Here is a 25,966-nt window from a genome sequence, read left to right on the forward strand (position 1 = left end):
GATTACAGGCATTTTCTCCCAGCCCCACCAAACAAATAGAACAGAAAAGACACTGGTCCTGTTCTGTCTGGAAAGTAGTAAAATAGAATCACAGTGCCTGTGGAGAGCTGGCTAAGAAGGACACCATGCCAGTACCCATGAAGCACAGAACATTTTTAGGAATATTACAGCAGGCACAGTAGAAGTGGCATCATACAGCTTTGTGTGCTGTTTGAGCAGCATTTCCCCAGGGAGCTCTGAGAAGAACCAAGCCCTGCATGAAAACACAGCTCAGAGTCCAGAGCCTTGCTCTACTGGGTCTGTGCAGGGCTTGTCAATTACTGTGAGCTGTGGAGGTGATCCCAGACACTGGATCTGGCTGCTGTGGCTCCCCAGAGCCCCTCAGGCTCATTTTACACTGCCTATTAGGACAGCTATTAGATGGTGTCAGTTTTCCCTCGCTGTTACAGCTGAACAAATAATGAGAAAAATTACATGCAAACATCCCCACCACGACTTCTGTATGACTCTGCTCCAACTATGTTCCCCACATTTGCTGTTGGATTATCATGGACTCAATATTTTGAGGAGTTTGCTCTCAGCATCCTCTCAGGACCATGAAGTAAATCTCACTACCAACAGCAATTTTCATGGGAGGAGGGGAGATTATTACACACAAAATTATGATAAATAACAAACAAGTTTCTTTAAATTGCAATCTGTTTGCAGACAATCTGCAATCAAGAAAGGAGTCCTATTCATCAAGCAAATTGTTACTGAAAATTGTCTTCCTCAGCTATAATCACTTACATACCCAGAGCACTTGTGAACAGAGGTATGAGAGTCCTAGCACCGATTCCTGCTTTTATCTGCTTGTCTCAAAATGCACATTTAATTTAGGAACTTGGTGTGTGGAATGAGTACCACAGAACATGCCACCTCAAGTAATGAACTGCAGCGCTAACACAGCACACACCCACTAAAGGCTCAGGCCTGTCACACTTATTTGGATTCTGCCAGAGCTTCCACTAACACAGGTACTACCTACGAGACTCCTACTCTGCCTTGGAAGCTGGAAAAAAGCTTCTGGAATTATTTTGGAGGGAGATCAGTCATTTTGGCACAATCGCTTCTGTCTGGCATATAATTAGTTGGCTTGGGGAAAATCATTTGCTCCCTATTCACCCACGAGCTCTGATGTGTGCACGGAGCATCCTGAAAGGGAAGATAGCTGGAGGTTAAAATTAGCAAGGAACGCAGATGCCATTGTCTCCTCTCATTGCCTCCTCCCACAAAGCACGTCTCGCATCCAAACCAAGAGGGGCTGGAAAACACAAATCTAAAGCAAAAAGAAAAATAGAAAAGGAACATAAAAAAATAGTTGCTTTTCAAAACAACAGATAAATCAGATTTCTCTGGTGAGCGACAACTCTGCAGATAATTTTCCAAGCAATAACGACAGAATGTGGCTTCATTAGCATCTTAGGGTTGTACTTGCCATAGCCTCATGCCAGGATTAGATTCCATTACCTCAAGACAAGAAAATCAGGAGTACACGACAATTAACACTTCAAATGACTTGAAAGAAAACAAGGAATCTTCTGAATAGACTGTTTCTAGGATGACATGCTGTAAACAAGAACGTCAGCACTGACTTCAGCTCAGCTGTCACAGGAAAAAAAGCATGTGTTTTTCTTCTTGGCAAATATTGATCACCACTGAAACCTTCTCATAAATTTGAGATGCGCTTACACCTTTCAAAAATATAATTAAGGCAAAAAAAGTCATTCCTATGGCCACATGTTCACAGTTTTCAGAGATCTATGTCTAGCCTGACAAAACAGTGAATAAGACCAGTGAACTCCAGCACCTTAAAAATATTTCTCCTCGGAGGGTCCCCTCTGTGCATCCAGAAAGCAAATAATATCTGGGTTTAGGACATTGCTCTTGGCTGTGTGCAAACCTTACCCGTGTAAAACATGACTAGTCAAACCCTTCTGAATGCAAACAAAACCATTCACTGATCCATAATTTGCAGTCATGTCAGGTCATATGTTATTGAGAAAACAGGAAAAAACATACACATTCAAATTTTAGATTTGTGTGAGTATAGAGAGAAAAAGACTGGCATCACTGCTGTGGTGAAACCAATTCTAACACATTAAAATTCTTGTATTTTCACCCAATATGCTAATTCTATACAGACTTGCTAACTGGACTGGCTGGCAGGCAGCTTTCAACAACACCACGATAATGTGTCTAAAATGTTTCAAGAGCCTTCATAGTGCAAAATATTATGAGTCAATCCTTCTATCAAATGGCTGACAGCAACATAAAGGGTCAGGGTTTATGCACACAAAAGGACTCCTCTTGAAAAATGACTCAACCATCTCCTGCTCCCTCCCAACCAGCAACCAAGAAAAATGAGATCTACATTGCTCTCAAATAACCCAAATAAGCAGATCTTTGCTTACCCAGAAGGACTTGAGACGCTACCAAAGGAGAGGGGAAGAAAAATCCTTATTAGAGGAAAATTAATGTAATAAAGATATCAAAGCAAGCAAGCAAGCTCCTGACCATAAGGTTTAACCAGAAATTCATAAGCCTCCAATAACATAAATCCTATTTAAAAATTATAAACTTGTGGTTTGTTAATACAAGTACTTCATTAATAATGAATTAATTACAAATTAACATATATAAAATGTTCTGCATTTCTGTAAGCCTCCGGTATCTTTAATTCAATAAATTCAAGGAGATTTCCTTAAAAATCCAACAGTACTGCCTATTCATAATTTAAAAAGCAAGGGAAAAGATGACGTTCTTGGGTCATCACTTCATACCACAAAGTTGATTAACACAGTGTCCCTGGTTATATACATGCAGGGAACTTCACTGGCTCTTGGGTTATCACAGATTTACTACCAACATAGAGTGGGACCATACCCCATATTTTTTGTGGAAAAGGCCCCACAGAACAAGGTAAGACATCATTTCACCAAATTCCTTACAGCTATTTGAATGATGGTGCAGAGAGAAAGGAACGGGAAGCCAACAACTTCCCAGAACACAATGTTCCTGGCTTACACAACTGAAGTTATCATGTAAGGAACAACTACAAGATCATTAAAAATTCACTTACTGGAATGAAAAGTCCAGCACTTTTCAATTCTAAAAGCTGACACTTAAGAAAGAACAGCAGGGGATTTGGACAGGAAAGAAGGAGCAATAATACAATTAAGGATAAAACATTTCCTTTTCAATTAAAGACTAGAACGGAACAGAAATTGAAAAGCAGAGCTATGTTGGGATTATGACCCCTGAAACTATGTACAGCTTAATGCCAGTCTGTGAACTGAGCTACTGCAGCCTCAAAGGGGCATTCCTCAGCTGGCTGGGGTTTAATGCAGCAAAAGGATTCCACAGGCATTAGTATCGATGAGAGGAGGTTATAAAGCATGTGCTCTCTGTGAATAAAAAGGGGAATGAAATCATGGAGCTCCGTTCTTCCCCTGCCCTCAGGAGATCCTGCAGACTCATTATCAGTGCTTTTGACATCTGGGAATCCACCTAGGGCCTGGAATGTTGTGCTAAAACATGCCAGCCCTGTGGCTGAAGAGACACTGGATCTATACGAGAGCAAACACTGACTTATTTCTAACAGAGGCTAATACTGGCCGTTAGCTGTGGTACCTGAACCTCTGGAAAGAATGCCAAACTCAGAGTTATAGACACAGAACGGCCACAAGGACACAATAAAAAGATGAGCACTTGTACACAGCCCCATTACACATAGGGCCTCCTAATGGATTTCTCTACCTGACCAGAAGAGCATGCAACATGATTTCCCACCCTGCCAATCAGGTCAGGAGTCACATCTGTGAAACTAGGGAGCCATTTCCTTGACCTTCCCTCACACAGAATGAAAAGAGTGCTTGTGCTAAAACACCAGGGAATACGTTTGTGCTCTAACAGCTGATGGCAGCTGAGTTGCCATGGTCACTTTCCTGCTGACCTTCTTTGAGTCATTATCCATACAGCACATTTCCCAAAGATACAGATTAAGTTGGAAGTTTACTGTTTATCACTTAACCAGGATGCACCGACCTTCACCTGAGGGAAGATGCTAAAGCTTGGGAAAAGACTCCAATACCACAGCAAATCTTAAATGATTCCAAAGTGTAAATTTGCCTTTGCCTTTTATGCAAGGATATGGTACACTTATCCCAGGCACCCTCAAGTCCCGCCACAATGCACTGGTAAGCAGGACAAACCTTGGTCAACCTTTCCCTATGCCTTTTTTATTCCTTTGTTTTCTCCTATCTTGCCTCACTCTCCCTCATCCCATTCCTACCTTTTTTTCCCTCCTCCATTTCTGGTATTTCTCCCTTTTCCTTGATTAATTCAATTCCCAGCTCCATGCTCCTAAGTCAAACACAGCTCTAATGCATCTACCCACTTGTCACAGCTTGTTTTGATCCAAAGATGACTGAAGGGAGCCTGTTCTTCCCTGCACTTGCAAATAGCTCCAGAAGAGTCAAGCAGAGGAGGAGATTGAAGGACACAGCCTGGGCAGCAAGGGCCATTTAACTCCTGACACAACCATGACTTGTTGAGGAGCCTGGTGCACATGTGACAAGACACAAGGTGCAGTTCAAACTCCTCCATTGCCAGAGCTTCCCCCATCAGACACACATAGTCCTTTAAAGCTTTCTGACAGTGTTTCTTATCAGCAGCAAAAGACATTCCACCATTTCCACTGAAGGGAACTGTTACCTCAGTGCTCACTGAAATAAAACCTGGACAAATGGTGAAAACTCGCTGCATTTTAGCACTGGCTGATCCAAAAACTCCAAGCAGATGTTCCATTCTGCAGCTGATACACAACAGCTCTGTCCCTCACTCCACAAGGACCTCAATTCAACCTAACAGGCTGCTATCCCTGACCAGTATCCTGAGGACATTTCTATTCTGTTGGACAGACTAGAAGTTAACATTATTAGCCAAACCAAGGAAAGCCCCATCTTTTCCAAGCCACAGTGCAAGGGCATCATCCAGTGCAAACCAGCACAGGAACAACACGTGTGATTGCTGCTGCCACAGTGCTCGGGGTAGAGTGTGCCCTGAAGGAAACCAGAGGGAAGGCAGAGCTACACGCAGAGCTCCACACAGGTTTAAATCCATGCAGTTTAAATCCATCTGAACATCAACAATGATTAATTTAATCTCAGCAGGCCATTTGAACATCTTTCTTCAATTTTAACCCTGAGAATCTGCACAGCAACTGGATTAAGACACTCAGTCTAAAGTTCCAGGGACATTCAGCCCCTGAACTTGCTAAATCCTCCACTTGCCTGCTTTTTCCTTCATTGCCTTCCCAAAGAAGCTCAGGAGCTGTCACCCAACCACACATCTGTTTCTTTTAGGTCCTGACCCTGCAGGGTTAAACACCAGGACACTGTGCAGCCAGCTCCTCACTCCAGTTCCCACTATAAGCAACCATCTTGTTCTGCAGATCACAGACATTTCTTTGGCAAAAACAGACCATGCCCTCATCTGACCTTTGATTTTTCCATGCACAAAATTGCAGCTGGGATCAGCCTCTATGAGATAAAGAGGGGAAAAACCATCCCCACCAGCTCCTTATAGAAACAAAACAGCAGAATCCAGTTCTGTGCATCTGTACAGCAAATTCAATACAAAAGGATGTCCCACACGTTGAGACAGACAAATTATATGCAAGTTTTCTATACATCAGCGGGCACTCATGTTCCCAGAAGCAGGCAAAGTACTAATGAGCTTTCGATGCTCTATCTCTTCTACTTCCTAGACAAAAACTTTTTCCCAAAGTAGTTAGTAGAATTTCATTATATACAGGTTTGGCCTTTTTCATATGATGCAAAAAGATTCTGCAACTTGAAATCCCCATTTGTTCTGCCTAGATAATCACTAAGAAGTTTTCCAGAATCACTCAGAAATGCCCTGTGGAAGTGCCCAAGCAGACAATCAAAGACAAGAGGCCTCAATCCAGTTTTCTGACAACTTGGATGAAACAACTTGACATCAATGTGCCCACAGAAATCCTTACAACACATCAAGCAGACAATGACTAACAAACTCTCCTGTTTCTGCTGAATTGCACTGGCTCCATTGGAGCCTAATGTTACACAAAACCCAAAAAGTAACAGGGCATTTGGGAGTTCCAGTCCATGGAACCATCTGACAGGTCCTGTAGCTCCAGACAGAGCCCAAGTTCCGTCCTGCTATTTTCCTGCCTAAAAGGCAGACGTTACATCAGAAGCAAAGGTGACCCTCTGACTGTCATGCTCTGGTCTATTGAAATGCACCTGCATGAAGGAAGGTTTAATATGCTCTAACAGAAAATGTCAAAGCTTGACTAAATGTCAAGATATCATTACACTCTGAAACAACCACTTACTGAAGAATAGTTGCAAGTCATATCAAATTTTTAAATGCATTTATTAATACTAAGCTGGAAAACAACAGAATTTTTTAATGGTACTAAAATACAGATTTTGACAAAATTTGAAATGACACTTTGTGATCCCCCAGTTATTTTACACTAGACTCAATCCAATTTACAATTCTTATGCCTTCAGAAAATCATTTCAAATTACCAACTAGATGCTGATGAGGCTGTTATCTAGTGAACTATAAATCAAAATAAAACAATAGAAGTTGACATCCAAGAAATGCCAAACTTAAATTTCCAAAGCAGGAAAGCAATGAAAACTAAAGTAGGAACTCCTGAAAAAAATGCTACTCTCATAGTATGAAAGCTAATACAATAACCCCAAACAAGTGGATGTGTAATCGCAATTTCTGATTGTGTTATTTTGCACTATTTATAAACAAAGGTAAAACACAACACATTTGGGGATCTGCCATTCTGCCTATATCACGTACTCCCTGATAGCTGGCTGGACTTATTTCTTCAACAACTCTGACTTCAAATTCTTTATCCTCACAAACTGCAGACAGGTGTTGAGCAGACAAAAGGAACCTGCCATTTGTAGCTTCTAAGAAAGAGCGGAAGAAGAAGAAACAAGTGTATGATGATACACCTGCTTCCTCCTGTGGATCTCAGTCTGGCAAGTTTCAAGGCTGATTCCCTACCTATCCAATTCTCTTGGCTACAGTTACCTGTTAGGAACATCATCAAGTTTCCTCTGCTCCCTCCATACCCGAATTTTACTAGAGAATGAATATGCCTTTCAGCTATCATTTAAACAGCATATTATTTCCAGCATTTTAAAAAGGACAGAGTTTTACCAGCAGCATCACAAGGGAGCTGATATTTTCTCTCTTCCTGAGTTTCTAATGGAACAGCAGGCGGTAAAGTCAGTGTTAAGGCCATAGAATAAGTTATAAATACCAAAAGGGTAAACATTCAGGGGAACACTTTGCAGAGACCACCAAGTAGAAATCTTCAGAACAAATCAATGCACTTTAAGTAATCAATTCTGCTTCTACAATTGCTTCTATTCCCTATTAAAGCATCCAAAGGCTAAAATTACTCCCAGATTCTGCAATTCACAATGCAATAAGCAAATATTGATGCTTCAGTTTGTGATTTGTGAGCTTTTAAGGTAATGGAAATCAGACTGAGCTGCCCCATGCCAGAGAAAAGGCTTGTGTGTTAGTTTTCAAAGTGATGAAAACTATCACTCATTTTGCCATGAAAGATATTTTCCTTGCCTTATCTAAACAGGGTTTTGTATTCAGGAATCCACAAGAGGAACTGACATTTCCTTTTGGCACAACTTCCCTCAAACACAAAAATCAAATGTCATCCCTAATGCAAGTTCCCAGGTGGAACATGTAACAGCATCACAAGCACAGTGGCAAGATGGATGTGCAGAAGGTGGCAATAGAGCACCAGACCCAAACCCCTATACAATTCATTCTCTTTATTATTTTTATTCCTCTAAATCCATAGACACTTTATTCCCAATGAATGCTCGCTCTCACCACAGCACACACCCTATGTGTGAGCTGCGTTCCTCCATTGAAAACGCAGCGTGATATAGGTGTCATTTCTTAGAGCTGCATCACTCCTGGGGTAAAAGCAGATGTAAAAAGTCTCCATTTCTCCTCAGGCAGGTGACATAATTACAAGACTTCCATAAGCACTTCAGTGTGATGCCTACATGGCTCCTTGCATCTATCAAAAAATTACAGGGAGCAGGGGGGTTGTGTAGCTCATCCATAAAAAAGTTATTATAAACTTATAATACCTCCTTCAGCTGAAAAGCTAAATTATAAGCACTTATCTTAAAGCTAGAATGGAAAAGTATCATTACATTTTATACAATAATATTCCCCTTCATTTCTAAAAAAATCATCTCCTGAGCACTGGTGGAAAAAGAGTATGGAAAACTTCCTCCTACTCTTTCCAAGATTAAGAATACTTGGGTGTAGAACTTGACTGTTAACCAGGTAACCACAGAGAAATATGGCTCATGTCAAGTTCGTAGTCAAGCCTTTAAGTTTCAGTCATAAAGAGCTGTTCCATACAGCTTTGTAGAGACTTCCCAAATGCATAGGGATTCTCTGAAATGCTCTTTTCCATTATAAGCATGTAAGAGGCACTGAGGAAGGCAGAGACCTCCCTCTTACGGCCAAAGGGAGGCGAAGCAGGCACACACTGCCTTGACAAGAGATTTTAAGGCAAATAGGATTGGAGTTATTCCCCCACATTTCTGATGGAGACAAATAAACAGGATGAAACAACGAGGAGGAAAAAAATTTCACTGGTGTCACATGTGCAATATTCCCAAGTTGCCACATTTAACACGACAAGCAAAGGCTGATCTTCTTGCACCACAGAAAGCAATTTTTCTCAACTTTGACTTGGCATTATTATTATTTTCAATCTCTGCATAGATTTTCCTGCTTTCAAATCTCTTGAAATAAACATATTTCTTAGCATGACCATGGCAGTACAACATATTTTTTCCTGCCCTGCCTTTCCCTGCTGGAGCCCAGCAGGCAACAATACCTGCACCAAGACACTGCCCACAGCTGGACACCAGTGCCAGCCCTCCAGGGGTTGAAACGACCCCTATCTGCACTAATAAGCCACACACAATCAAAGCCCACAGAACCATGCTGACTAGAAATTATTTGGTTATATTTATAATTATATTTATAATTATTTTGTTATTCCTGGCATGTACTGCTGGTTGGGGAGTGGGGCAAATACAGCCATGGATTTAGTCACTGCTCACCCACCACTAAACGGATCCTAGGAGCAAACTTCTCGCTAGACTCATCATTTTCTCCAGCACTGCAGAAGATCAGGCTTTAAAATACCAACAGAATGAAGCAAATTGAAATAGTCAAGCTATCTGACATCCTAAAAAGCTTTCCAGACTTATATAGATCATCCAAAGTTACCCAAGCAGCAAAGAGAACCACATTGGGATTTCAAATTATTTAACATTCCAGCACATCATGTGAAGCTGCCTCATGTACCTGAGAGCAGTCATTAAACGAAGATTTTATCAACTGACCATTTAAATGCCATGAAAAGACACACAGAACAAGCAGCAGAGGGAAAACGAACATACAGAAATGCCAGAGTAAGGTACTCACATATTCTGCCAAAATAGTAAAGAAATCTCTCTCAGGAGCTGTAATTTCAGGGGTTTTAGCATGGAAATTGTCTGATAAACACTTTGCTTCCACTGAGATTAGGGAATTTTAAAAAATCATTTTTTCTAAAAAAAAAAAATCATGGCACAATGATCCCCTCAGCAGTTATTAATAAAATTATTAGTAGACACTTTCTGAATGTAAGAGTCTGCTTTGCTTAAATACTAATCACTTTTTATTACTGAGCAAAAAGAAGCAACTCAAGTGTAACAGGAAATAAAGTGTTAACTATGTATTGGATATTCTTTTAAAACAATGTAAAAGGGTAAGCTACATAACAGAGCAATCAACACTTAAAATGTCTTCATTATCAGTGTTTTTAAATAACTTTGCTTCACTGCTGTCCCAGCTACAGCTTCCTGACTGGTTCACAGAAAAAGAAAATTATTTCAATGCTATTTCTTGCCCTGGCTTGTTGCCTGGCTTAGTGACAAGAGTACATGGTCCCCACTCCCCAGCAGGCTGGCAGGGGACCATCATTCCCATTTAACCTTCATTCCAGAACATTGGCCTTTGTCAGAGAAATGCTGCCCTTCAGTCCCATAGAAATAACCCTGCTTCCCCTGGAAACTGCAATTTGGGCATGCTTTGGGCCCTAACGGCTTCTTACACACTAGAACTACATTAATATGGGACTTCAGGTGAGGGAAATGAGGAATAAGACCGTTTGTTCTTTGGTGGTTGGCAAGTATAAAGTACATTAAACAGCACAAACTAATTGAGCATTTTAATTTTGTTTAAAGAAAGGTACAAAGGACACTTGGTTTAAGAAAAAATAAATATTAGTAACTCCTAACTACTGTTTTTCTTAATTCTTTGTGTCCACACCTCTTAATATGTTATAAGTGACTGACAGGTCATGAAAACAGTCACAGAGCCAAAAATAAGCTTAATAATCATCAACCACATACCCCCCAAACCTTGCAATACCCTAATTTTCAAGCTGATTCTATCCCAATGATGTAACCCCGTAACTAATACATGTAATGTTTGAAGAGAGCAGCTCAGCTTTGAGAGAATATCCCAAAGATAGATCACATGAGTTTTAAAGGAGTAGTAAGTGATGGAAGAATCACTGTGGTACTTGAATATCTGGACTTGTATTTTAAGCAAAGGTACTGTCACTTATGACTCAAATTCAATTCCTGTTAACATACAGATGCTTTTGGCAGTATTTCTTTTAACAACAATATAATACTATGATATGCTGAACTATTCCATCATCAATTCAGCTCTCTGCATTTTCATAACTCCACCCACCAGCAATTAAAGTAGAAATTGTTTCAAGAACAGAAAAATATTTTCTTAGAAGTCCCTGACTATGGACTGGACAAAGCAGAATAAATTCTTAGACCAGCAGCTGGTACTGCTGTGGTGCAGAGAGTAACACTTGCAGACTGTCCAGTGATTTACAGTATCAGGCATGGTGCTTCTCATTATACCAAATTTAAAACCCTCCCAGTGCTTGGCATCTATCTCAGGCTGACAGTCTAGGCCTGTAAAAAAACTGCATGTGCAGAACAGCTTATTTTAAGAAAGTTCTCATCACCCTTTCGCTGAAAACTTGTAGAATATTCATGCTTTGGAGCACAGCCTTAAAAATCTGGCTGCCATATCAGGGATAAATAGGATTTGTGCTATGCCCAAGGGAGAATTCATCCAAAACTGAACAAGTCACAGGCCTCTATAACCCCAACTTACATTGAATGTTACAGCATCCTAAAGCCCAGATGTGTCCTGGTGCTCCTGGGTGTACTGTGAGGAGGGAAATAATATGGAATATTCTGCTGAGCAGCCCTGCCTCATGAGGGACCTACCCAAAGGGAATTGACTCCATGGAATAAGGCCAAATCCCCCACTTTCTATTAATTTTCTAAGTCTCTGTACTTTAACAAAGTTACTTTAAAATCAGGAAGGTGCCCCAAAAATAGGGAAAAAAATCATCAGCAACATTTGAAATGAAAGACAGAAACAACACCTAATGCCAGAAAAAAAAAAAGAAAACACAAGACATTAATGTACTTGATTATGAAATCAATGGCAGCTTTTTCATAAAAGTCCTGCATCACTCAGCACACAAAATGGATGGCGCTTCCTATTTTATCCTCCCTTTTTAAACCCAGCTGTGACTACAGTTATTTCCTGATGGCTTCCTTTAGAAATCTAATATTTTATAAATAAAGCCATACTTAGGAGAGCAAGAGAACTGACAAGACAAACAGTCAAGTGCTGCCAAGACACAAATGCCTCGTCATTTGGATAAGGATTCCTGTCTTTGGTACATTGTACTCTCTTTTTAAAATGTTTTGGGTTTGTTCTTGACCATATGCCTGTATTCAAAATAATATTTCAGCTGCAGCAATAACTATTCATATTCTGTAATACAATTACTTTCCTCTTGAAGCTTTGTATTTCTTCCCCCTGAACTTAAAACACATCCTATATTTTAGGAGAGCAGACTTTGCATGTCCCAGTCCAGTGGCCAGAACAGAGGTGGTGGCAGGAATTTTCCCAGAGTAAGGTGTTATCTCTGCTCAAAGAGGGACAAGTTTGTGAAAGAGAAAACCACTGAGGATTATTAAATCACAGAGACAATATCCAGCTCAGGAAATCCTGAGCCGAAACCAGCTGGAGGCCAGGAGATTATTTAGGGGAAGTATGAGATATGCTTGCCCTGTTGCTGTTCTTCCCCAAGAACCAGGCTGTGGATATCGTTGAGGAGAAAACACTGAGAAACAGACCCTCAGGTCTGATCTTGAAATGCAGTTTTTATGGATGACAAATGTGGTTTGGTTCTGAATGTCCAGACAAAATTTCTTTCATTGCAGGTTTTCAGCCTGTCTGAAGAACAAAGTAGGCAACAGGTCAATAATTAATGGCATATTTATGGTTTCAATACTACCAACAAAGTAATCTTTAAAACAACATTCAACAACATAGAATGAGGATTGAGAATGAAGTGTTACATAATATTTTGGCCACCACAGAGCTCAATCTTCAGCCAGAAAAACTGGTGTAGAGTTATGAGAAGATATGGAGCAAGTGACAGCTCCCAGCTAACTTTCCTAACAGGGGGATATAAACAAACATTATTAACCTTTTTCTTAACAGGAGGATCCTCTCTACTTCCCCCCCCCCGCCCCGAAAACACCCCCGGTGTTCTGCTGGACAGTGCAGGCCTTCCTTGGGAAGTCTCTGTTCTGTTTCTGATACATTTTAGAATACGTGTCCAACCTTGACTACTATTTATAGAGGATCCCACAACACTCTTTTGCTTCAGTATTTTCCAAATTCTTAAGCAAAAATTCAGGTTTTCCAGCTGCTAATCTACTTTAACTTTTGTAAGACTAGTGGATCAGTCCAGAAACCATGAACTGCTTTTCTTGAACAGCTATTAAACGTGGATCCCAGCAGCCCCTTCCACTCCACTTCATGGTCACTCCCAAGCAATTCCTCCAATCAGAAGGTGCAGCTGAAGGCTCTCTGAAATTCCATAATCACCAACCTCAGCTTTACAGCATTCCAAAGGCCCTGCTGAGCACTTCTGACTTCAGTCCACAATTTGCATTTGATTAAAAATCTCTTCTACCACAAACTACAAACAGACTCTTTAGAGTCTGTACCAAATTCCCATCTAAAAAAATGGCTGTTTATGTCTAAGGAAAAAAGCTAAATGTAGCAGAAAGTGTCTATTATCTACCCAGGCAGGGTTTTATCCAAGGGCCTTGAGTTTTTAACTCTGCTACATCAGCTGACTCCCCTCAGAGAATTTTTTAGTTCATTAACATTTGCTAATCTCAAATCATGAATATGGACTTTGTTTTACTTAACATACACTTACACACTCTACACCCACTCACATGCAGATATACACACACACTCTGCTACTTTCTTTTCATTAGAAATGTTTGGGGAGAGTACTGATTGCACAGCTTTGATACATGCAGCTTCCTCCCTATCATTTTATGACCATTTTAGTTAACATAATTACCATTACAGCAGATCCTAATTTGTTCTCATGGCTACAAATTCATGAGACAAACTGCTGTGATGCTACATCCTGATCAAAACAAGAGCAGGCAGCAAAGCAGCCCAGCTTCTGGGCTGAAAGGTTCAAGCACAGAAAGGAAATCAAATTCCCTTCCTCTACCCTTGGGTTCCCACCTCTGCAGCCATGCAGGCTTCTTACTAGAGATGTTACAGACATTGGTGGCTGTGAAAACTACAGAGCAGGTTTACAGTGTTTTTTGAATATATACAATACACACCAGCCCTTCTCTTCCTTCCCAGAGAAATTGGGACAATGGATTTGGTGGGGGAGTACACAGAAGGCTTTACCTGGACAGTTCATTAAAAGCTTTGCATTCCTAACCTAAGGTATAAGTGGAGGGAAGATTTTGGTTCACTTTCAATAGATTAAACATTTGAGGTATTATCATTTTTTAATTATTATTTCATGCCATTGTAGAATAGCTTAAGGAAGCAAATGGTTTATGAGAACAGACGTATTAAACCACATGCCACTGATACTTTAGGAAGGAAAAAAACCCAGGCCTATCCATTACAGCAAAAAGAGTGATAAGACTGACCTCATTTGCCCTCAGTGGTGTCTGTGGAAAACTTTCTACCATTAACACTTTTATTCAACACAAATCTCACTTCCAATGGATTTCCCATTGACTCCTGAAATAGAGCCAATGAAACTAACTTTCAGAAAGAGCAGAGCATGCGTGAAACACTCAGACTGCCACAAGATTAGATGTACATTTTTAAGAGGCACTTAAAGACTTAAAAGTGAAAATTCTGCCATGCACAAACACACTTAGAAGCAGGCACAAGCTCAAAAGGATGACATTTGACACTCCCAAATCTTTGGTGCTGTTTGAAACCCTGGCAAGGATGTGTACCTTGGCCCATCTTCAAACTCTACCTGTGCCAGAAATAGCACTGGAACACGGATAGAGAAAAGCAAAACCAACAATATTCTGCATTGTGTCTTATCTGAGACTGTCTGAAACATTAAAGCCAGGAGAATATCTTTAAAAGCAGCTCTGCAAAGTGGCCAGGCCTAGTTTTCATCTCTTCTGGCACAATCAAGAAACTGCAAATGCTGCATCAGAATGAAATGTTTTCTCAACAAATGTTTATAAACAGAATGTAAGAAATTTGTCTGGCTGATAAAAAACTACCCATTCTCTCACTGGAAAAACAAAGTCCTTTTGTCTGCCATGCTTGTGGTAAAAGACAACAAATAAGATTTTGGCACAAAAGACTAATATAGACTAAAAAAATTTGGCAGCCAACCTGTTGCTCTTTGCAGTCAATGCTTCACACGTCAGGTTTTACTTTTTGTCTGGAAAATAGGCTGTGGAAAAGCTCAGGACCATGTGAGACACTTCCTCAGGATTTAGACTCTGGGCTCTTTTTCAAACAAAGTCACCTTGGGAGATTTTAGCCTATTTTAAGTGGCTTCTTCCTTCTATTTTCACACCCAGAGAAAAAGAAAAGGAAAAAATCCCAATCAGAAGAGAACAAGCCACCAAAGAGCCACATACAATCTGCTTCTTAAACCGTGACTGCTCTGAGCAAGAGCTGCTTTCCACCCTCATTTCCTTCCCAGGCACTAAAGTGGAAGCAGTTTTCAAGGCTGGCTACACAACCCCGTGGAGCAGCGAGTTCTGAGTCACCAAGCGAGCGGCGTTCAGCCCTCGGCTCCTTCTGGTGCCGCTCTAGCTGCACACTGGTGCTGGACGCTGGAATTATCCTCCTGCCTTCACGGCCCATTAGCTTCAATTGCTGCTGGAGCAGAGGCTGTCCCCAGCTGGATTCAGCTCAGCTGCTAATTGTCCCAGCATCTGAGCTCATTCCATGGAACAATCAATAGCAAACCTGAAATAGTTTCAGGTCTTCATAGAGACTCTGGAATTTCTCCCATTTTGTACTCACAGACCTCAAGAAGGCAAAAAGAAAATAATCCTGATTTCTCTGCTCATTTTGGTTGCCATAAAAATAAAGCTTTTCCTCATTTTTTGCAGTACAGGGGAGATCATGATGGATTAAATTCATAATGGAGAAAATCATGGAGCCCCTTACAAAGAAATACACAGAGGCAAAAAGCAGGGCAAACGTACCACACACCATTCCACTCTTGTTTTGAAGGAACAGCCTAAAGTCAAAGGGTAATTCATTCATTATGCCCATTTAAATTTTCATGTCCCCTTAGGCTGCCAACAAAAACACCACTTAATGTGAAATGCAATCCTGCTTTTTTTTCCAGATGTAGATATCTGTTCCTTAGAAAATCCAAACAGACAGACAAGAGCCACAACTATAAATGATTATATATGTAGAGAGAACTTAAAATTATGCTTGCACATACAAGCATTTCTGACACTTCACATAAGGATGCAGCTTCACTTTTAATGTGCACAAAGAAAAAACCTTTCAGTGGTGCATCTATTTTTTTAAAGCAGAAAAATATTATAAAGCTGCAACATAAGAGCCTTCTAACAGTTCTTAAATTTCCATTGCTCACCGGAAAAATAAAAATCTTAATACAAACACACACGTCCTCCTCTTACAGCCTTTTTCATTACTACGGCAAAGGAGTTATCTAAAGGAAAATGCCACTACCAGAGTGTGGGACACAATCAAACAGCCAATGACTCAGAAGCAGCTTGGGTTAAACAACAACTCAGGCTCAAGAATATTTGGTAAGCAGATCAACTCTTCAATGTCTGGAAAAACAAGTTTCCTTTCTTGGGACAACTTCTTTACTTACATGTCACCACTACCTGTCTTTACAAAAATAAAATCACTTTTTAGATGCTTACTGGCATCAATATGAGTAGTACATTGGCAAGCTATAGAATTTGTCAGATGTTTCAAAAGCCAAAAAGCCACAGCAAACACACAATTTAAATCATAAGACACAATAAATATCTCCCAGTCAGCAGATCTATCAGATCTTGCCAGTCAGTTACTATTCACAGAGGTTTTTGGTTCTCCAGTACTACAAACGATATTAAGAGACTCCCAGCAAGTTCTCTGGTGAAGTTGGATGTTAAACCCCCCCACCCAGTCACCTCAGTTTTCCCAGGAAAAAATACTGCTTCTCTCAGCATTTTATCAGGGGCTGTGCAATTCCCCAGTTCAGGATCACCACTAAAAAAAATGTGGCTCTTTACAGAGGAGCCAGAGACAAAAAAAGCAAAGGATGGATGACACCTGTCCTGCTGCCCAGCTCCATGGAAAGCTGGGGAGACCAGGTGCCAAAAAATGCACAAGTGCCTTTCATCAAAACTTTGCAGAATAAAAGACAAAGCAGCATTTTCCTGCTGCATAGCACAGCACTTCTTACCCACCAAAGGCAAATAAACACATTTTCATCTGGAATATAAAAACAGATACACACACAGAGAGGTTTGATTAAAACCTCCTTCGTACATTGGAAAAAAGAGAACACCTACCTCTTGAGAGATCCATGTGGACACGATCCATGTTTCCACTGGTATCTCCATGATCATGCAGGCTAGAAACTGATGTTAAAGGCAAGGCAAAATTCCTAGAGAACCTGGAAGCTTAGAGGATTCTGACCTACCTTTGTGAATCCCTGACCCTAGCATGTTGTTTGGCCTTTATCTGAATTAACTGACAACATGACACCGAGATGGTAAAGTCCTTTATTGACAGCTCACACTCACACATATGGCTCAATAGACTAAAATGTAATGTACCAACTAAAAACAGAGAAAAAAAATGAATCTATACTTCAAGAATCAGTATTGCTCGAGATAGTGATGAGGTAGCCCACAGGGCAATGCCTGGTTTACTGAGATGACCTCTGAAAACTTACCAAGGCATAATATTCATATTCCCATGAAAAAAATAAAGGAATTTTGTACTCCTCAGCAGCAGAGTCTCTGCTGGCTTCTGATAGAAGGTACATAATTGCAGCAGCTACTGATGGTCATTAAGACAGACAGGACATGACATGTTTCCAAGACAAAGCTTCTAGTTATGTTTCAGAGACCTGATAGGATGTCAAACGTAATAAACTAAATTGCCTGAAAAAAATCACTAATTTCATCTTTTCATACCATTATATCTGTTTCCCCACAATGCATCCTAGTGTAGCCCATGGGACATAAATGTAACCAGGACCAACTTGAATTCATTTTACACTGGGCAAACACATGAGGCACTTGGTAAGCCTTGCACCACATCTAATACTGTTGCTTGCTATATAAAACTAGTGCACAAGTAGTTACTGCTGATTTAATATAAATTTTTATCAGTTCCAAGTAACCAGGGGTTCTTGGTGCTCAGAACACCATGTGCAGAAAGCAATGACTGTACTGTACTGTGGGTTTCTCCTTCATTCCCAAATTTCTGCAAGGTTTGCCTCCCCTTCAAAACTGATGGGTTTTTTAAATGTCTGGCTCCTCAAAAAAAAAAAAAAAACTGGAGTGGCCACAAGCAGCAGCATTTTGTTTGAATGTTAGCCAAGAACTTTCTCTTTTCAAAGGCTAAAATCATGTTGTGGAACTCTCTGGGGAATAGAAAAGACCTTTTAGTTCCCACAAAGGCACTTATTCACTCATAAAAAGCAGAACTTGTACACATTGATATGTCTGTGCTTCTGTTCACAGACAGTAAAACTGCAGCAAGCTTCAGGAAAGAAACAAATCGATTTCTTTTCTTGCTCAACTGCAACACATTTGTACCCCATCTTGCAAAATACTTCTTATTTAAAATGCAAATCAGAATAATTAAGTGCAACCAAAGTTTGAGTTGGACAGATTTGTTCTTAAACCAAAATTTTCCCAAACTCAGGTCACTAACTCAGCTTCAGGTGAGCCTTTGTTTCTCCATGATGTTTCTTTGTCAACTAAATCCCAGAGCAGACAAAGAAAAATCAGGAAGAACAGCAGAGAAAGATAAAGTAGTTCCATGCAGCCAACAGTGAAAAGTCTATATAAGGCAAAAACAGCATTTTTCAGCCAAAAATCTTGTCAGAGAATACTTAATTTTTGTGTCCAATATAGTCTGGGATTTTTAACTCAAAATTGATGGAAGGAGAACCGATAACAATCTATGAGACTCCATAATCTTTTCAGAAGCAGGAAATTCAGGGATAAATCTCCATTCTGCCTCGCTGAAATCAGAACTTGGATCTGTCCCCAGACATTTCCTAATCAATAGGTCTATCTTCCTCTTGGCACCCTTTTGTCAAAAAGATTAAGTATAACTTTCACTCTAATGGAAATAATTAGGAAACACTGCCATTTTTGTAAGCCAGAATCCTCTTCCTTTAACCTCTGTGAGGATTCTTCCAAAGACCTTTGTGTTACTATCTCTAATTGGAATTAACAGGAATTGCTCTCTGTAACCATGGCTCTCCCATCAACCTCCACCCTCCTGAGGGATTTCACAGACAGCAACATGACAACAGGCATTCCACAGAATTATAATCAATTATCAGCCATGTGAAAAAATCATCAGTAGCAGAGTCACTGCAAATGAAATAGAGCTGGGTTTTCTTTGGTGCTTCTGTGGGGGTGGCACCAGCAGAAACCCCAGCATTTTGTTCACAGCATATTTACAGCTGTAGATTATTTCCCAATGCAAGATAAGGCTTCACATACCTCCATATCCATCTGGCTGCCAAGGAAGGAGCTGTTTAGGCATCAAATCCAGGTTTACCTTCCTGACAGTTACTTAGTGCTATCATGTCTTAGAAATCAGATGCAATGCATCTATTAGTTCATAATCAGCATGTAAAGCAGACTTTCCAGCGATCAAAAGTGCAAAAAGAGATCTCAAGAATGACAAATATTTCATTCATCATCACCATCCCATCATTATTATTATTATTACTACTTTTATAGCAAGTAAATTTCAGTCAATTAGCTGTACCCAGGTTCATTAATTCCTCTGCCAAGATAGTCTCAATTGAGCAAAAGAAAAAAAAAGGAGGAAAAAACTCAAAATATGTACTCTGATTAATTACTTGCACATTTCTTATTAAATCTAAATGGAAATACCTTTTGCAACATGCTGGCCATTTAAATGTCAATTCTTCATGTCCCCTTCGGTTACTTACCTAAAAAAAAGCAACAGGAAAAATACATTAATTTTCCATGTTCTCAGATGTATCATGAATATATACCTTCCTCTCCACTGCTCCCCAGTAAATTTTCAGTGGTTATAACTCAGGTAAGACAATTAGGATAATGGGTTTTGGTTGTTTTATTTGTTTAGATGACATGTTCCCACTTGGCCTCAGCTAAGCATCCAGTAATTGAATTTCAGATCTTTTTTTTTATTATTGCTTTTTTCTTCCATCGTACATGATTTCTAAATGAAAGCTACTTGATGCCCTCAACAATTTGATTTTCATATTCTGTGTATTTACTCCGGAAAAATTCATAATTGCAGTCACAATAATGAAAACATAAAACATTCAGCAAATGTGATCTTCAGTACAGACATTTGTGCAACTTAGCAGCTACTGGCAAAACATATTTTGGGCAGACAGAGGTCAGGACAGCACACCCTGGACAGTGCTATATCCCAAATCATAACAGAAGTGCATCTTCCAGTTGGGAACAGCAAGGGCAGCATGGGCACAGCAGGCTCACCATTCACTTCCACAGAAACATGGGGTTTACACCATTACACACTGCATCTCTTTTCTGTAAAATCTTTCCAAACCTGAAAAAACAGGCAGGTGTGAGTTCAGAACTTGTTAGAGGTCCTGTCCTCTCCTTTTCACTCCCAAACTCCTGCCTAGGATCTGAGTAGATGGAAAAACCTCTTGCTCAGCCTGGCAGCAGGACCCTGCAAGCTCCTTGAGCACCCAGATTTGGGTCTGGCACTGCCTTCCCCCATAGCCTACACAGGAGGCTGGACTGCAAGCACATGTGCCAGGATCCGCCAATCTCAAGGGAACCTCAGCTCCTGTTTCTCCCACCCACACACCATCCAGCACCCCTCTATGACTGAACTGCATTTATCATTATTGCCTTTCTATACTCCAGATAATTGTAACAGTTTACAATACATCCTATAAACAGTATGATGGACTTAAACAGTCCTCAGCTACCAAAACTATATCCTAAAAGAGAAGAAAACGATTTCACATTTCATCCATACCACCACTTTTTCCATATGCCAGTTTTTTAGATATTTTCTTAACCAACACAGGTTGAAAATTATAAAAGTGCAGGTGAAACCTGTAACAACCAAATACCTTTCATATTCAGTGAAGAACTCATCAGAATTTCTTTAAACTCTTTATTTTCCAGCATTAAGCTTGCCCAGGCTTTCTGAAAAATTTCAGATGGAAATATCACTTATTCCCATAATGTGCTCCCACTGAACAGAGTGTACAGGCTCAACATTCTCTCTGCCTGCATGCAACTAACTTTATTTTAGACTGAATTTTAAATCCCTGCCAAATTCAGACATCTCCTGCACAAGTTCTGCTGCTTCTACCTTCTGTCAGCCTACTCTGTGATGCCTCTGAATGAACCTTTTTTTTTTCAACCTGGCAGATCTCCTATTATGCTCCTCTTTCAAAGCAGCACAATTTGCTCCTCTAGTCCCTATGCAAGTTTAGCCTTTTTCAAGTGCAGTGTAAGTTCCAGCTACAGTTCAGAGCTCTCCAGGATATGAACCCATTTCAGAATACATATCACCATTGTGCTTCAGCTACAGGAGTTACTAAACTGCATTTAACATGCGCTACTATAGATTCTTGTCCTTAAAATGACAACTCAAGGTATAATTGCCATCTGACTAGAATTATCTGATGAGTCATGCCAGTTGTCAGGTTTGGTTCATTTTCCTCCCTTTCTCTTTTAAGGGGAAGCATCATTTTCATGGTTAAAGAGAAAAATTGATGCTGTTGATCACAGGCACTCTTATGGCTAGTTTTCCTACAGTAGTTTGTAATGATTATCCACACACCCCTTGCACAGGGAATTCTGAGTTATAATCAAAACTTGACTGACTTGTTTTTCAGCACCTGCTTTGGGATTTAAAACGTTGTGAGGGTCCTCCACAACAAGTAGATGTTAAACTTCAAGTGCTACATTTAAAACTTAGTTCTGAGGAAAAATACCTTTGTGCTTTGCCATTTGGCAAGAGTTACACTGAGCCATTTGCCTGGGGCTTTTAGAAAGGACAAAATGAAGACCAGCTCCCCTTGGCTTTCCTTAAGATCAACCAGCAGGAACACCCATCCTTCTGCTGTCCTTTACCAATCTAGATGGGATCACAGCCTTCCACTCAACTGGCATGTATGTTTCTCTTTCATCAGTGAAAACAATGACCAGACAGACTTCAAAAGAGGTGACTCATTGGCAGACAATGAATTCCATTCCATTTTTCCCACATAACAACCTTCATTTTGTGCAACCCAAGGCATCTCAGGCTGTACAGAGTCAGGAACCCCAAAGTAAAAGCTGATCAGACTTCATTTGGAATCCCAAACAATTTCTTCCAGAAATACCCAGTAGCAGGTGCCATACCACCACCTTTATCCATGCTTATCCCCCTGTTTTAGAGGGGGACAAAGATGCAATAGTTACTGTCAATCAGGGAGCAAATCTGCCTAACATTTAAACATTGAGCTTCCCGTGAAATAGGATTAGCACTAATGGATGAAGCTGTCTCCCGTCTGTCTAACAAAAGAAATTATCCTGCAAACTCTGACCAGAATTGTATTAACAACCAATTACAGACATAAATATAGCTAGGAGACTGAAATCATATTTTTCCTGCTGCTGCAGAAGACTTGAAATGAAAATAGTTCCATCCAAATCAATACACAGCCATCTGCTCTGCAAAACGCTGACAAATCTCCTTCCTTCAAGACCTGTGTCCCCCAAATTAGATGAAGTTGCCTTGTCTTCACAGTGCTCATTCCAAGAGTCAGCAGGGGCTGGTCAAGTTCTGCTGTCTTCCACTGATGCCCGATAAGTGCTTTGGCTCATCCCGCATCCACCAAATAACTGCTTTCTTGGATTTCCATGCCAGGCCCTTGCATCTGCTTAGAACTCTTCACGCAAGAAGCCAACACTGTGGTTTGCTTTTTAAAAGTCACTTCAAAAAGCCATTAACCCAGAGCAGGCTGAAAGCCAAACCAACAGCCAACCAGAAGAGAGAGTAATTTTATTTAGAGACTGAATGGATGGTCCTTGGTGGAGCTGCATGGAGGACTTTTCTTACTGGCATCAGATGCATAGGAGTAGGGGTGCATTAGCTGACAGAACCTTTGCTTCATATTTCCAGACAAAGCCACAGCCAGGGAGATTTAACTGAGCACAGTTCAGTTTTTAGAGCATTTGCAGTGGTTCAAATCCACAGCCGGTTACCACTTCTAACATAAAAAGTAAAAGATTAAATCCTGCAGAGCAGTAAACATGGAATATAAATCTCAATTTGTATCCTAAGACCATTATACATTGCCTAAAACTTAAACAAAATTAATGTATTTTTGTGCTCAAGTACTTTCAAACCAGCTGGCCCTGCATCCTGCTCTTCAAGAGCTGCACAGTGTGCTCCTGATCTTCTGCAGCAAATGGTCTGGGCACACTGGCCGTGCACTGATTCCCTGGGGTCAAGGAGAAGGGAACAAAGCTGCCTTTGTGCACATTCCCTGGACGGCAGTGAGAGCTCGGTCGCAGATGCCATACCAGCAGGGATGGTGCCAGTCCCAGTGTGCCCAACCATTAAAGCACTGACAGAACTGACTCCTTCACTGTGACAGGCTTTCTAAGTCCAAAGTCTATCTCAAGATTATCAGTTTAAAACATCCTCCCAAAAACTGTTACGTCTAACTGGAGCTTTAACATTTCAGAGCCCACTTCAGCAAACCCTTCCAAGCCATTAGGGCTATTTGTAAGACTAGCAACTCTGTCAAAACAGTAATTTATTCTCTCTTCCTCCTAAGCCTAAGGACCACTAAAGAGATTTTAATAGGTTTTGAACAGTTTAAATCCACTGTGTTCCTGCAGCTGTTCTATGTTAACAGCAAATTCATGGTCTTGCAAATGCCAGTTAAATCTTGAGGGTGCAGTGGCAACTCAATATACCCTTTTATACATATACACGCTACCTACATAAAGCTATAATGCAGTATTTTGTATTTGGCTTCATTTACTGCCATTACAGCAATCTTCTTAAAAGCACCGAAGTGCAAGACTAATATCTGAATCCAAGCTACCTCTAAAGTCAATCGAGGCATTCGCAGCAAAGTAATCTATTTAATCCTTTAGGGAAAGGGAGAGAGCTCATAAGTAATGGAAACACAACCAAAGGAAAATCTCCACAAAGCTACCCAGTCATGGAAGATGGGGCAGTAAAAATGTGTAGTAGCAAAAAACTCCATCTGCCTTGCTGCCCTGCAGCAGCCCTGATCCCTCCCACAGGCTGGCTTCCAGGCTGAGGGAGAAGCAGCAGCTGGCTGTCAGGTCACAACACAAATCCCACACAGAGAGGATCCAGCAACAGGTAGTGCAACACAGCTGTTCTTTGCCTACAATACAGAGTGCAGAGTTTGGCCTGTGATACTCAACAAGAGAGAAAGGAGAGACAAAGAACTGAGGGAATAATCAATCAATCTGACATCCCTGACTTCCCTGAGCAGGTTTAGAGACTACAGATACTCATTAACGGCCAGTAATTAGACAATTGTCCTCCATAAATATACACACCGAGAGCATTTCAAACAACTCCTAACAGCAATGACTGCTAACTCAATTCCCAGTTACTAAGTAGTTTACAGCACTTATGAGTTTTGACACATTTTCTGAGACACCTCAGTGCTTCCTTGCTCCGTGACCCAAGATCTTGTTACCATGTCTTTCCCAGGACAGGCGACCTCTGCTGACCGTGCTCCCAGCATCACAAGGGACAGGGTGACAGCACGGCTTACCGTGACATTCACTGGGTGCCAAGCTGCTTCCGATGTCAATAGATGGGCTGGAAACTGAGCTGAAGGACACACGGCTGGTGCCCCAACTTGCAAGATGAAATTATCTCAGCAGTCAGAACTCCTTGGCGTCCTTCCTATTTTTCATGCTACATGTTCAAGAGGCTTTAGCTAACAGTCTTTTATTTAATTAAAATTAAGATACTGAACTAATTTTTTTAAAAGAAAGCAGATTGTAAATGTGGCTCGGGGGAAAAAAAATTTGTCTTCATTACTGAGCCTTGCTAGACTTGCAAGTTCCTTCCTGGCTTGTGACAAGAGATTTTAGGGGAGCAGGGAGGGATGGCACCTCACAAAGCAGAGGGGGTGATAGCAGAAACAACTATTTAATTTCAGTTACATTATTCCCCCAAAACTGGTAGTAACTAACAACTCCTGAACAGCTGTAGCACAAAATAAACAGAATGGAAAGTCACAAAGCTGAGAAGGAATGCCAGCCATTAAGATGTCCTTGCTATATTAAGGACCAAAGAGGACTTGTAGTGCCCTTTTAGCTGACAGGCCTAAGCTTTTCATTCCTCTCACCAGTTACTGAGCCATTAATGTGTTATAAAAATACATCCCCGAGGAAGGCTCCACACAACAGTTGGAGGATGAAGCCACTTTGGATGAACATTTCCCTGTTCAGTATGAAAAGCCTGATGAAGGAGAGCTCCCTTACAGTCTGGGGAGGTGTAAAGGGTGAGGGCCATAGTGCAGAAGCACTGATGGCAATTGGAAGCAAACTTCAGACTGGTGGCCACAACTCAAAGATGGGGCTGCTCCCCCCTCCACCTTCCAGACATGAAACATCTGAATGGGGAATGGGATGGAAAACACCCAGAGAAAGTATTTTCTGCTTGACTTGGTTTTAAAACAGAAGCTTGTACTAGCAGTTGGACTTCACTTGTATCTAACAAAAAACTGATTCAGTGACTAAGAGCAGCCCTAAAAGGAAATGCCAGAATGCACTGCACTAGGCATGGCACTTTCTGCATGAAATATAAGATGCCCATTGGATTTGAGATTAAGCATAAATTTGGCATAGTTTTTAGGCTGACCTATAATATTCCAGATTAAAGAGTCCCAAACAAACTCCAGTTCAAAAGCCATGTATTCCTACACAGTCATTTAAGGAAAACAAAGAGCTAGTATACTACACTCCTTTTTTCAGGTATTCAAAGGAAACAAGGAATAAAATTTTAGAAGCATAGACTCAGAAATATCCCAATTTCTCAGTGGTAGAATAAAACTCAGAGCACAAAAAACTCAATAGCCAGGACCATGCCAAAGACCCAGGTGTCATTTTCAACCTCACTTCACTCTCAT

At 40.6% G+C, this 25,966-nt stretch overlaps 1 protein-coding gene across 1 annotated transcript in view; it reads right to left on the minus strand.

Moving 5' to 3' along the window:
• The window catches only part of ANK2 (ankyrin 2), a 254,369-nt gene that overhangs the window by 213,673 nt on the left and 14,730 nt on the right, over window positions 1-25,966 (minus strand). Inside the window, exon 2 of the mRNA XM_030947228.1 lies at window positions 19,704-19,762. Coding sequence (XP_030803088.1) covers window positions 19,704-19,724 — 21 coding nt within the window. The 5' untranslated portion in view covers window positions 19,725-19,762. The remainder of the gene's footprint in view (window positions 1-19,703; window positions 19,763-25,966) is intronic.

Source organism: Camarhynchus parvulus, chromosome 4, assembly GCF_901933205.1.
Source record: "Camarhynchus parvulus chromosome 4, STF_HiC, whole genome shotgun sequence".
Taxonomy (NCBI): Eukaryota; Metazoa; Chordata; class Aves; order Passeriformes; family Thraupidae; genus Camarhynchus; species Camarhynchus parvulus.